At 47.8% G+C, this 11,931-nt stretch overlaps 1 protein-coding gene across 1 annotated transcript; it reads right to left on the bottom strand.

Moving 5' to 3' along the window:
* Positions 1-1,090: 1,090 nt before the first annotated feature.
* vcpip1 (valosin containing protein (p97)/p47 complex interacting protein 1) lies at positions 1,091-11,134 on the bottom strand. Its single transcript, XM_018753822.2, has 3 exons — positions 8,319-11,134; positions 4,601-4,687; positions 1,091-4,187 (listed from the first exon to the last, which is right to left on the bottom strand). The coding sequence occupies exons 1-3, from the start codon at positions 10,972-10,974 to the stop codon at positions 3,397-3,399; spliced, it is 3,534 nt and encodes a 1,177-aa protein (XP_018609338.1). The 5' UTR covers positions 10,975-11,134; the 3' UTR covers positions 1,091-3,396.
* Positions 11,135-11,931: the final 797 nt, after the last annotated feature.

Here is an 11,931-nt window from a genome sequence, read left to right as displayed (position 1 = left end):
CAAAACTGTAGAAGTAAAAGAATGTAGAATCTAGCAGAAAGGGTCAAGTAAGAGTCATAAATCAACAGAAAGTTTTGCTCTAGAAAATGTCTAAAATGACTCAGCATAACCAGAGGTTGCACTTCACTTTGGCAGCCTTCCCCTGACCTGTAGCACTATAGAGAACACCACCCCACCTCCCACACTGACCTTTGCAAACCCAGGACAATCCGTTAGCCAGAAGAAATCCTTTCTTGGCCTTTCTTTTATACTACATGGCAAGAAACATGAGCATTTACAAGAACACCTCTGTCCAAACCAGTGGTGTAACAACTTGGAAGGCATTTGGTGGGATTAAAAACATACCACCACCACTAGCATTCAGAGGAGTTTCACACAAATACTGGAGTGGGGGACACATTAGGCCTGCCCAAATATTGTGGGGACATGCCCACAAATTGTTAAACAAAACGTGCAAAAATCAGATGTCATTAGGACTTAAAATTACTGCCTTACATGTTGCATATGGAGGTTGCACGGATGTATGTGAAAAGCACGTCATATTAATCACATCACAAAGGGAATCTGTTAAGGGGTTACTTTATTGCAGAGAGGTTTAAAAGTCATTATGCATGCAAACAGCAAAAACGTAGCCATGTTAACTTCAGTTATTTTATTAACAAACAAGAAAAGAAGTTAACAAAAAAGAAAACTTCAACTTTCTGTACAGATGAAAGTATAGTACAATATATACTATTATAATACACTGGCTTACAATACATATAATTCATACAGCAGTCACAAAGAAACAAACCTGAGGTTTGTTGAAAATAACCAGTGTTGTCCAGACTAGGTAAGTATACCATCTCTTTTTGTATCTTCCTAAGGACCGACAATTTAATGTACTAATTCGCAGAACATATTGATTTATTTACTAATACAAACCATCTGTACATTTTCTAATATTCCCTCTTTAAAAGTGCTTCAGTTGTTAACATTTTAGTTTGAGATCTTTCTCAAAGCATGTGAAACGTTTGCTGTTTCATGAGGTCTTTTCCAGGACTGGTATGACTTTTAAAGGTTGCCTTACGCAAGGCAAAAAAAAAAAAAAAAAAAAAAAATTTGTTCATGACAAGAAATCCAAACAGCTTGTTGAGGAGAATGATTATATCACCCTCTGACTAGCAGTGATCGTATAAGACTCAAAAATTAAGGCTGAAAAACTGACAACACAGAACGTACCATTATTTCATTGGAAGTTACAGTTCCTCAATTTGGCAGAAAAGCTATAACTGTTAATTTTCATTCAAAACAACCAAAATAAAGAAAATCTTCAGACTACTGACAAAGACCCTCAATTTCAGCCCAGAATACCGCAGTTCACAGGGTTCCTGGGATTTTTATTTTTTTGTCTGTACAGAGTGGCACTGAATTCAAAGTTTAGTATTTCAGACGGCACATGAATTTCCCTCCGATAAACCACACAATGCATCTCCACAGTGAAATGCAGAGTATGATTCATTTTATATTAAAGGTGTAGATGCAATTCACTTTTAAACAAAATGTAACTGCAAAAAGTTCAGGGTGGGTGTTCACATCAAGTCCACAGTTAAGACCAAGTGTTCATTTCTTTTTGGATGCCTACCGCCGAATATGCACAGATATGGAGCAACAGGACAACACACTCGGTGCTTCCACACAGCAATATGTCAGCCTCAAATGCTAAATTCTGTAGTCCTACGTTCTCTTTGTTACCAGGTCACATGCATGCACTCTACACATCTTCCTTGTGTTAAATTTCCATTCCACAAACACCTCAACAGCAGTAAGGTATAAAGGGAAAGCTGTTATGTGTTGATCAAACCCAAACCTTTAAGGCGTTGCAAAATTAAAGAGAAAAGTTAAAACAGAACATCAGGGAAATCATACGACCTTTGACCACAAGCTCTGTATGGTGCAAGAAATCAATTAAGTAGTGATACTTTTCGTTCACTGGAAAGTGTTTTGACCGTCTGTGTTTGAACTGGGACAAACCAGGCCTCAAGAACACAGCGGCTCAATTTTGATATTGGTCTGGGGTGCCAGACTCAAACTTTTATTCTCAACTGTGCGCTGCACATTGACACTGGGGGGCAGGGGGAGTGAAATGCAAAGGCACCATCCTGTACAGGTTTGGTAGGAAAATAAGGTAAAGAACTTCACATTACTGAAATCTAGCAAAGATAAGTCAACCTCAGATTTAATCATACAAACCCATTATTTGTGGAGCAAACAACATAGCTCAAGACCCTGAAAGAGGCTTATAGCACTAAAGCTTTTAAAAAAAAAAAAAAAAAAAGATATTGATACCTTTCATGGTGCTGAACTGAGTGTTTTCATGAAAAATATCACTATTCTGTATTGTTCTTGTGCCAAAAACTGAAAAATGTGCCACAAAAGAATAAGGATGCTTCAGTTGATTCCATTCACCTATCAATAGGTCGCACGGCTTGCGAAACACATTTGTTATGCATAAAAGGGTAATACTGTTTAATAGTTTTTCACTCAAAAGAGTCCTCAATCTTCATGCCTTTTTTGACAAAATGTCTATTAGAGGTGTGGCGTGCGACAATGACCATACCAAAAATACAGGTAAAGATGCAACACATCAGTGCTTACTGCTCAATGTGCGTTATGTGAAGCGAGACATAATCTGGCAGCAGCACTAATGGTGGGTCATTAAACTGATAATTTTTTGGATTTTTATGGGATATAATAAAATTTTAAATGTCAACATAGAGGGCACTACACCCCCCAAAGGAACATATATACATGTGAATTAAAAAAAGAGACTGAGCAAAAACATCCTTCCATTAATGCTTGAGAGGCAACAAAGAAGTGTAAAGAAACATGACCAAATGAAACATAGGGGAAAATAAAATCTTAAGCCAGTTGTTGTGTTGTTCGGATGAAGCAAAGTAATACCGCTCACAGAAACAGCACCACACCACTGCAATCTGGGCCCACTGCAAAACAATGGAGGCATTTTTCTCTGGTCCACAATGATCTTCTCAACCTCTACTGCCCTCATGTCTTAAGACTTGTAAGATTGAGAACAAACATGACAAAATCACACCTTCAGAATTCAGTGTGGTAAACTTCTTCTGATCCTTAGTTTGCCCCTCGCCCCAGCAGTATGTGTTCAGTTTCATGGCATAAGGCAGAAACACTGGTGTGAAGTATCAACCATACACTCAATGTCATGCAGTAAAATACAACCGGGGAAAAATAAACACCATCAAACCCTAAGCTGTGAAATGACCTGAATGCCTGGTGACAGTGTCCCCCCCTGTGAGGAACTGCCTGTGTGGGGAGAAAGTGAGAGCTGCGGTGCCCCTCTACATGTGGGACTAAAGATCCTGTGAGGAGCCACTGCCATCAGGAATGATCCATGGGTTCCATGGTGTTGGTAGGCTCTGCATCCTGGCTCTCCATCTCTTCCTGCTCCTCCACCGCCACTCCCTTCTCGGGTTGCTCCATTAAGGCCGTTTCCGCCATACCACCTGCCGCACTCACTTCCATGCTTGAGGGCTCAGGGGCCGAGGGTGGCTCCACCTCTGTCCGATCCGCCGGGGCCCCAGTTTCGGTCCCGTGCTGGTCCGGGTCTCCGGTCCCCTGGCTCTGCTCCCTCAGGTGGCGGTCCATGGAGGCCTGGATGGAGGAGACCATCTCCTGCAGGCGCCTTCGCTGCGCCTCCACAGTGCTGGGGTCCAGGTGCCGGCCATCCCGCAGGGTGACAAAACCTGGCGCCGTGCGCACCAGCTCCCGGGCTGCATCCTCGGAGGCAGTTGGCCGTACGGAGGCGCTCGCACTCAGGTCCACCCCAGCACTGTGCTTACGGGTTAGAGGCTTGCGCTCAGGGGGCGAGCCACCCAGAGAGTGGCCCTTGCCTTGGAAGGCGGTAACGCCACGCAGCGCTTCCTTCTTACGCACAACGCCTCCGCTGCCCAGCCGCAGCGGCCCGTGGGCAGGACTCCCCTCACGGCTCCGAGCAGCTGCCTCCGAGCGGAGCTGCGCCAAGGCTTCCTTCACCAACTCCTCTACGTCAGGGCCCACAGGGAAGTGGCCTGCCGCATCCACGCAGAGCTCCAGCCGCTCCTCTGCTGCGTTGTACACAAACGTCTTCCCGCTGAGATGCGGCAGCGTGCAGTGCTTACCATCCATCAGGCCTGCAAACAGGAAGTATGTGGCAGGAGCTATGACATCACCTCCAATCTCATCACATTTTTTTTCTATCATCACAAGCTTTCTTGGGGGGGTTAAAAAATTGCATTATGTATTACATGAATAGTTTTAACTTTCTGCATAGAGTCACAAAAAGCCGAGTGTGCCTCAGGGACATGAATAATTTATTTAAATACATACTAGGCTTCTCTTACACAAGGCAAAGCGTTATGCAATTTATGCTAAGATATTTCATTACTACACACGTTTTCCTATGTGATCAATGTATAACTTTTTCATGATGATTTTCATTTAAACAAGAGGCTTGAATTACACAAGATGCAAGTATTATGCAATTTATGGTCTAAAAATTTTATTTAATGAATGATCACATGGGGAAATGCAATATATAACATACCCATGTCTTTTTTCATGATGTTGTAGAAGACTCCACCTTGCTGGAACAAGTGAGGCAGTTTCTTAGCGTAGGACCAGACATCTTCTCCTACAAAGACATTGCAGAATTCAATTAGACTGAGAACAGAGAACTGCACTGAAAACACAGCATCACACAAACTGGTCAGCGCAAACAGAAAACCTACTCATTTAAGACGGAAAAATTTGAATAATTTTGTTCGATAGCACACTTTGATACATGTAATAAACCTTCCTCAGCCCCACAAGGCCATTTGGCCCATGCCTCATCTCACAGGTGGACCTTAGCTCAGCCAAGGTAATAAAACACACAAACTAGTCAAGTCACAAATTAAAGTAAGATTACACTTATGCATTCGACAAAAAAAGAGCCACTCTTTACGTGCTTTTCACCCAGCTTGGTAAATAATGAGGTGGCATCACCATGTGAAATGACCCACATCACAACTGAGCTCTCAAAACTCCTGACCATTCCACATCAAAAGAAAGATTTTCTTTGGATTTGGACTTCAAATCTTTGGGATTTAACCCTTAAGATGTGCAATGAAATAAACAAATCAGTCGCCTCAACTACCTACCCTTACTAACAACTTAACTTCTGCAGAATCATTTTCCCATAGATCCTCCATAAGAAACAGGAGAACATCAGAACCCAATGGAAGTGTCTCCGCAAAGCCTCCAGTGTTTCACTCAGTGTTGGGGTAGCAGTGTAGGAAGGTTCGGAAGGAGGCAGCGATATCACTGTGGAGGATTGATTAGATGAGTGGTGGCTGCAGGGCAGGGGGCGCGGTGGCGCGGCGGCGCGGCGCAGTGGGTTGGACCGGGTCCTGCTCTCTGGTGGGTCTGGGGTTCGAGTCCCGCTTAGGGTGCCTTGCGGCGGACTGGCGTCCCGTCCTGGGTGTATCCCCTCCCCTTCTGGCCTTACGCCCTGTGTTACCAGGTAGGCTCCGGTTCCCCGCGACCCCGCATGGGACAAGCGGTTCCGAAAATGTGTGTGTGTGGCTGCAGGGCAGATGCCCCGCGGGTCTGCTGCCTTCATGAAGAAGTGATGTGGGGCAGCAGAGGCAGGGGAACATGTGCACTGATGTCAACACAGGCCTGTGTTGTCAAGAGTCAATCATATGACAAACCGCCCTGAGAAATGGTTTACACACTATAGACAGAAACACCGATACACACTCAGCCGAGTGATTTTCAGAATATTCAATATCTTTCTTGAGATCTTCAGCCAAATGGTTTATTGAGGTCCTGAAATGCCTTAATCCCTCTCCGTCTCCCCCTCTCACACACACAGGGAGCCGCATGCCCAGCGCTCTCCCTCTTGGAGCCTTAAAAGGCTGAGAATGAGAATATCTGTCGAAATTCTGACAAGCACTGGAAAGCTAAGAACTCAGACAGGGCCAGAAATCCAGCAGACGTCACCACTGCCTCAGACAGAAATAGATTTGCAAGTAATTTGCTTACATTACAACAGCTCTCCTCATAAGCATTTTTTTTTTTTTTTTTAAAACAACAAATGGGACTATGACTTGAATACAGATCCATCGAGAAACTGGAGCGATGGTTTGGACGATACGGGGGGGGGAAAAGAAAAAAAAGTTTGTTTTACGTTTGTTGCCTTTAGAAGAAAACATCTCCAATTCCACTGTTACTGTTAGATGAAACCTTATAACACTTCCATATGAATCACTAATTTAGCTGACAATTCTGGGTAAGCACCTCACTCAAGGGTACTACAGCAGGAGGAGGTGATGGCTCTAACCACTGTGCCATCGTCTGACTGTCATAAAAGTTTTTAAAAAAAAAAAAAAAAACTTCCCTTCATGAGGGTTGTCCATCACCGAGCCCATCTAGTAGGGCACCTGTCACTTGTTCACCTATCAAAAGAACAAGACGACGTTTGTGGGGAAGCTGGGTTTTGGACACATCGCTAGACTTGGAAACCTCATGATAACCCGCTTCAGGTCACTACAGGCCGACAGCACCAGCATGCACCTCGGCATGCCGTAGATGAGGAGGGCACAAGGCGTTTGCCGGCAAGCGGACGCAAGAAAAGCAGTCGAGTTGCTCCCATGGCAACGGGCTTCACGAACCCGGCATCCGTACCACGGCCCCGTGTCAGCGGGCGAGACCGAGTTAGAGAAAAGTGGATGGAAAACACCGGTATGTTTTGCGTCGCAATTCTGCAAATGGCACAGGAGCAAACAAAGCTGACTTGCCAACTCTAGCAAAGGCAGGTGGACGACTCCAGACTTTGTGAACTGCAGTGTTATCACCAATTCAGCTGTGTGAGAACCAAGTGACACAGTTGACAAGCCACAACCACCCTATGGAACACACTCTCCGTTTACCGTTAAATGACATGCATGGAAAGCACTTTGTACTTGTCATTATCACTGATGAACATTCCCATCTTCCTTCCATCCATCATCAGTAACTGTAGCATAAAGTTACGGTGGTCCAGAGCCTATCCTGGAAGCAAAGGGCATGAGGCAGAATATGCCCCGGAAAAGATGCATCACAGTCCATCACAAGGCAACCATACGCATATTGCGGACAACTTACGAGTCACCAATTTACCTGAAACGTGTGTAACACACCGGGGTGGTCGGAAGGGGGGGGAGGAGCCGGGGAAGGAACAACAGCAGCTGAACATAATCAACGCCCGTATTTCTTCCCCCGGCTCAACCAGTGAGAGAAGAGAGTCTGAGGAGTTAACGCTGGAGACGACTATGGGACGTGAGCGAGAGATAGCATGATCCTGGTCCCCTCTCCCCCTTCTGTCTGCTGTCCCTCAGACCAATAACCCCCCCCCAGCAATCCTGGTGACTGTCTTGGCCCCTTCTTCTTACTATGTGCCTTTGGGCTATGGGAGGAAACCAGAGCATTGGGAGAACATGCAAACCAGACTGAGCCGAAATCAGAAACCCACCCAAACTCTAAGCCCAGGAACTGTGAGGCACCAGCGCTACCTACTGTGCCACCGCAGTGCCCTTCGCACTAATAATCCTTATAAATTTCTTTAGCTTAAGATAGAGATCAAATTTCCTGTTGGAATTTACCGTTTTAATGGAAAAAAAAGTCTATGTTCAAAAGCAACCCATTTTTCCAACAGACTGGATAAAGAGATGAGATAGCTTTTTCTGCAACTGCAAACATGAACAAAGGTCGGTCATGAGAACTGGAGGTGCGATTAACATCCTATGTGCCCACTGTCGTCACCTATTTAATTGTGATGACTCGTTGCTTAACATCACCGACAGGCAGTTTCTACCTGCAAGATCCTGGGGGGGGGAGTCTGGTAAAAGTTAATTTTATCTGCAGTGTTAATATCACTTATATCTACTCAAGATGAGATGAAAACATAGGGCCAAAAAAAGTAAATGACTGAAAAGAATGAACTGGAGTGTTAATAACAGAGACTTTCTGTTTCTTTTGACCCAAAACCACTATGGGAAATTATACAGTGTGGCCTTTTCCTCAACCTTTGGTACTCCATGTGAAAATCAAAACTTTAAATGCAAATTCACTTAATCCCAGCGTTGTGGTCAAGTGTACACTCGAACACAATTTAAGCAAGCAGTGACACAAGTTTCCCCAGTTGAAATCCAGCCCTGAAATTTCAGGGGGAGAGGGGAGGAGAAGAAAAAAAAAAAAAAAAAAAAAAAAAAAAAAAAAAAAATCACTTTGATGTCTCTCACCCATTAAAGTTGCTAGAAGGCAGAGGGAAGACATCTCAAGGTCGATGTTCTCCTGCAGCTCTCGCGAGGTCACCCTGCTGGAGGATGCCGGCTCCTCGCTCCCCGCGGAATGGAGGGCAACCGTGGAGGCAGATGCGGCAGCAGGAGCGGGACCTCCCTTCTCCCGGGGGTCCCTCAAGGTCTCCACCGTGACCCGGTCTCCGTGCTGCAGCGGCAGGGGCTCCTTCTCTTGGCCCTCCTTGGGCGGGAGCAGCTCCTTGGGCGGGAAGCCATAGCGGATGCATTGCTGGGCAGGGGGAACGGAGAATTCTTTGGCGATGCTTCCCTGGAGCTCGGAGAAGGTGGTCTCGGCCTGGAGCGTGAGCATGGCCTGCCGCCCGTCATCCGTGGTCACGCGGATCTTCTTCTCCTTGTTGGACTTGGGAGAGGCGGTCGCTGCAGCTTTGGTGGGTGTGGCTGGGGCTGAGGACGACGAAGGCCCGTCCTGGGGCATACCCGGAGAAGCTGGCCGCACCTGCCCTCTCTGCTCCTGCTTCAGCCGCTCGGTCCTCTTCTTCTGCGCCACCGGAGCGTGCTCCCCAATGCTCTGCTGTATGCTGCGCTCCGCTTTGCTCATGGTCAGCTCCTCCTTGTGCAGCGTCTTTGCCTTCTGCCCCGTCAGGATGATCTTGGTCGGCGGCTGCGTCTCCGCAGCTCCCGGGCCGTCGGCCGAGTCCGTCACCCGCTGGGCGTGAGCCCCGTCGATGGCGACAGGGTTGTATTCGTCCGGGTTCTTCTTGGCCGTGTGATGCAAAATGGTGTTCACCACCTTCTGCACGAGAATCTCGCTGCCAAATTCGCCGGGGAAATGCTTGGTTACCAGCTTCATGGCCACATCGTAAACGTTGCTGTTCAGACTTGGGTCGGATTCAAACTGGAACCAGTACACGGTCTCCCTCACAACCCTCCCGCCCCACTCTAAAGTGATGGGGAAGGCCTCGGGCAGATTGTCGTACTCCTTGCCTTCCCAAAAGTGCTTGAACCCACAGCCGCACTTGCCCCCTTGGGAACGGGTGTTCGTCCGGTCGCCGTCCAAGTACACCACAGAGCCGTCGCCACGGATGTGGCGCACAGAGGTACCGTGGCACCAGTTGCACGTGCTCAGAGTGCTCAACTTGTAATCCGGCACGAGGACGTCCCTCTCCGGGTCGTAGGAGCACACCACGTTGTTCAGCGGGAAGCTGTAGTTCTTGTCCACCTTGAGCTGCCCGTGAGTGGACTTGGCAAGGTTGTAGAACTTACCGCCGGGCGACAGCCATTCGGGAGGAACGTGGAGCTCCGACAGCGCATTGCAGATCAAGCAGCGGTGAAGGCGGTTCTCCAACACCGATTTCTTGGCGGCCTCCGTGACCTCCTCCGGTTGGACCCCAATCACACCCGTCCTCCTGTACACGTACTGGTGGACGTCGGCCACCAGAGAAGGGTGAATGCTGTACTTCTCCATGAAGACTTCCTCCATGGCGGCAACCAACCTCATCAGGTACTTGTCCTGGAGGCTCCGGTCGCCGCCAATGATGCAGCTCCCATCCAGTTCCAGAGCGATGTACTTCTTGATGAGTTCCTGCGGCACGCCCCAGGCCTTGGGCAGCAGCCTGGCAGGCAACCTGGGCAGCGGGGCGTTCTTGATCCCCACCAGGGGAATGTAGTGGTTGCGCCCCGAGCTGCTCCAGGCAATGCATATGGGCTTGTTTAACTGCCCGTCTTTGCCCCTGCACTTCTCCTCCGGCACCAGTCCCGGAAGAAAGGTGGCCGAGTAGTCGCCGGAGCTGCGCATGCCGCTCAGCGAGTCCAGCAGGATTATGGGCCGGTGCAACACGTTGGCCAGGCCGAATATGTGAATGTTCCTCAGGCCAAGCGGCACGCCCTCCGGCGGAACGAAGAGGGGGTCGCACTCGTTGATGATGTCCTCCCATTCGGCCGCGTCGATGAAGTCCTGGAAGAGGGCCTTGTAGCGGTCAAGGTTCTCCTTGAAGTTCTGCTTGAGGTTCTCCCGCAAGGCATGCCAGAAGAGCTCCCTGCCCACCAGGGCCCGGGACACGGCGTGGACCAGACAGTGTCCGTCCCCGTCCACGTGCACGGGGATAAGGCATTCCTTGTTGCGGTTGGCCTTCTTCACCTCCTCCAAAGTGTCGTGCAAGTAGATGAGGCTGCCGGACCGGTCTTTGCCGTAGCCCACGGTGCACACGTGCTCCTCCTCAATGAGGAAGGCTCTGTCCCCAAGAAGGGAGCAGTCAAACATGTCCCCCTGGTTCATGTCTCTCAGAAGCTTGGCCTTGCCCGTCTGCTTGTCCATGCCGTACTTGGTGAGGATGGGGGAGAGCAGCTTGCAGTGGTAGTTGGAGAGCCCCATCACTTTCACGAGCTCGGTGCCCTTCTTGGGAGCGCCGGTGACCCCCAGCAGAGCATTCCTCAGCAGGTTGTGGAGCACCACGTCCGGATCGGTGACCTCCTCCACTTTGAGGAGGTTCCTCTGCTCATGGCGCTGGCCGCACTCGGTGCACTCGATGCTGACCGAGCCGTGCGCTGGGAAGAAGAGCCGCGCCTGGCACTTGGGGTCCGGGCAGGTGCCGCACAGAATGCGCTTGTCCTTCTTTTTCGATCCCTGCTGCAACGACATGATGTCTGCGGGTGGGGCGTTCTTGCGGGCGGTCCTCACAAAAGCATTCTAGGCGACTCACCGCCTCTGTGTCAGTCTTATTTCACCGTACCCAGCTGTTGTTCATCACGATTGCAGAACCAAAACAACACGGAAGCGGTTCTCTTTTTTTTCCCATGGACTTTTTCCACTGTCTGTTTTGCGATACGTAACGCGCAATCCGATTCGCGCTACATGTTGGTACTTGTAGTCTTTTCGAGCGTCACGCGGCAGCGCCTGTCTCTAAGGCTGAGCAGTGCGGTGACACTAAATCCCAGGGCCCACCGCGACATAGGAAAAGAGGGCATCTTTGGAGGTTACTGGGGAGTGTAGTTTTTTTTCGTGCTGCACTACCAGGGTCCCCTCTTGAAAAACTACAAGTACCATGTGTCTAAAAATCTCACCATTGGTTTTGTTTACCTACTTTGTTGCATCAGGCAACCGGAAGGTGAAAAAATACTTGGATATGATTTGTTTTAATAACAACAGATAACCTAGTGAACTTTATTGTTGTCAAATTAGCTGAGTAGTTACCTTTTTACTTCTAGATAAAAAAAATAACTCTTGTGTATAGGACGGTTAAAATAGAGAAGACTATAGGCTATTTGTATATTCTGTAAATGTTTGCACTACGGTTTTGAATCTAGTATATTCTTTCTTTAGTGTTCACCATAACTATAGTATAGGTTTTTATTGGTAGCTTTAATTCTCCCCCCGTAACTGTAGTTATAATGTTCATCTTTTTCCAATAATAAACTTTTTTAAAACTTGAAATAAATGCCTTTACCGTACCGCTTCTTCGTAGTAGTGTTTGCTCATAAAACTACCGTGAAGTGAAATGCAATGCAAAATGTTTTAAATATTTTAAGCAAGCGTATCTATAGTTTTCAGGAGTAAATAACCACTTAATCAGGAACAATTATGTTAAGGCAGAATTTA

The sequence above is a fragment of the Scleropages formosus genome, chromosome 9 (assembly GCF_900964775.1).
Source record: "Scleropages formosus chromosome 9, fSclFor1.1, whole genome shotgun sequence".
Taxonomy (NCBI): Eukaryota; Metazoa; Chordata; class Actinopteri; order Osteoglossiformes; family Osteoglossidae; genus Scleropages; species Scleropages formosus.
The sequence above is the reverse complement of the archived record's forward strand: the minus strand, read 5'-3'. Positions and strand labels throughout refer to the sequence as shown.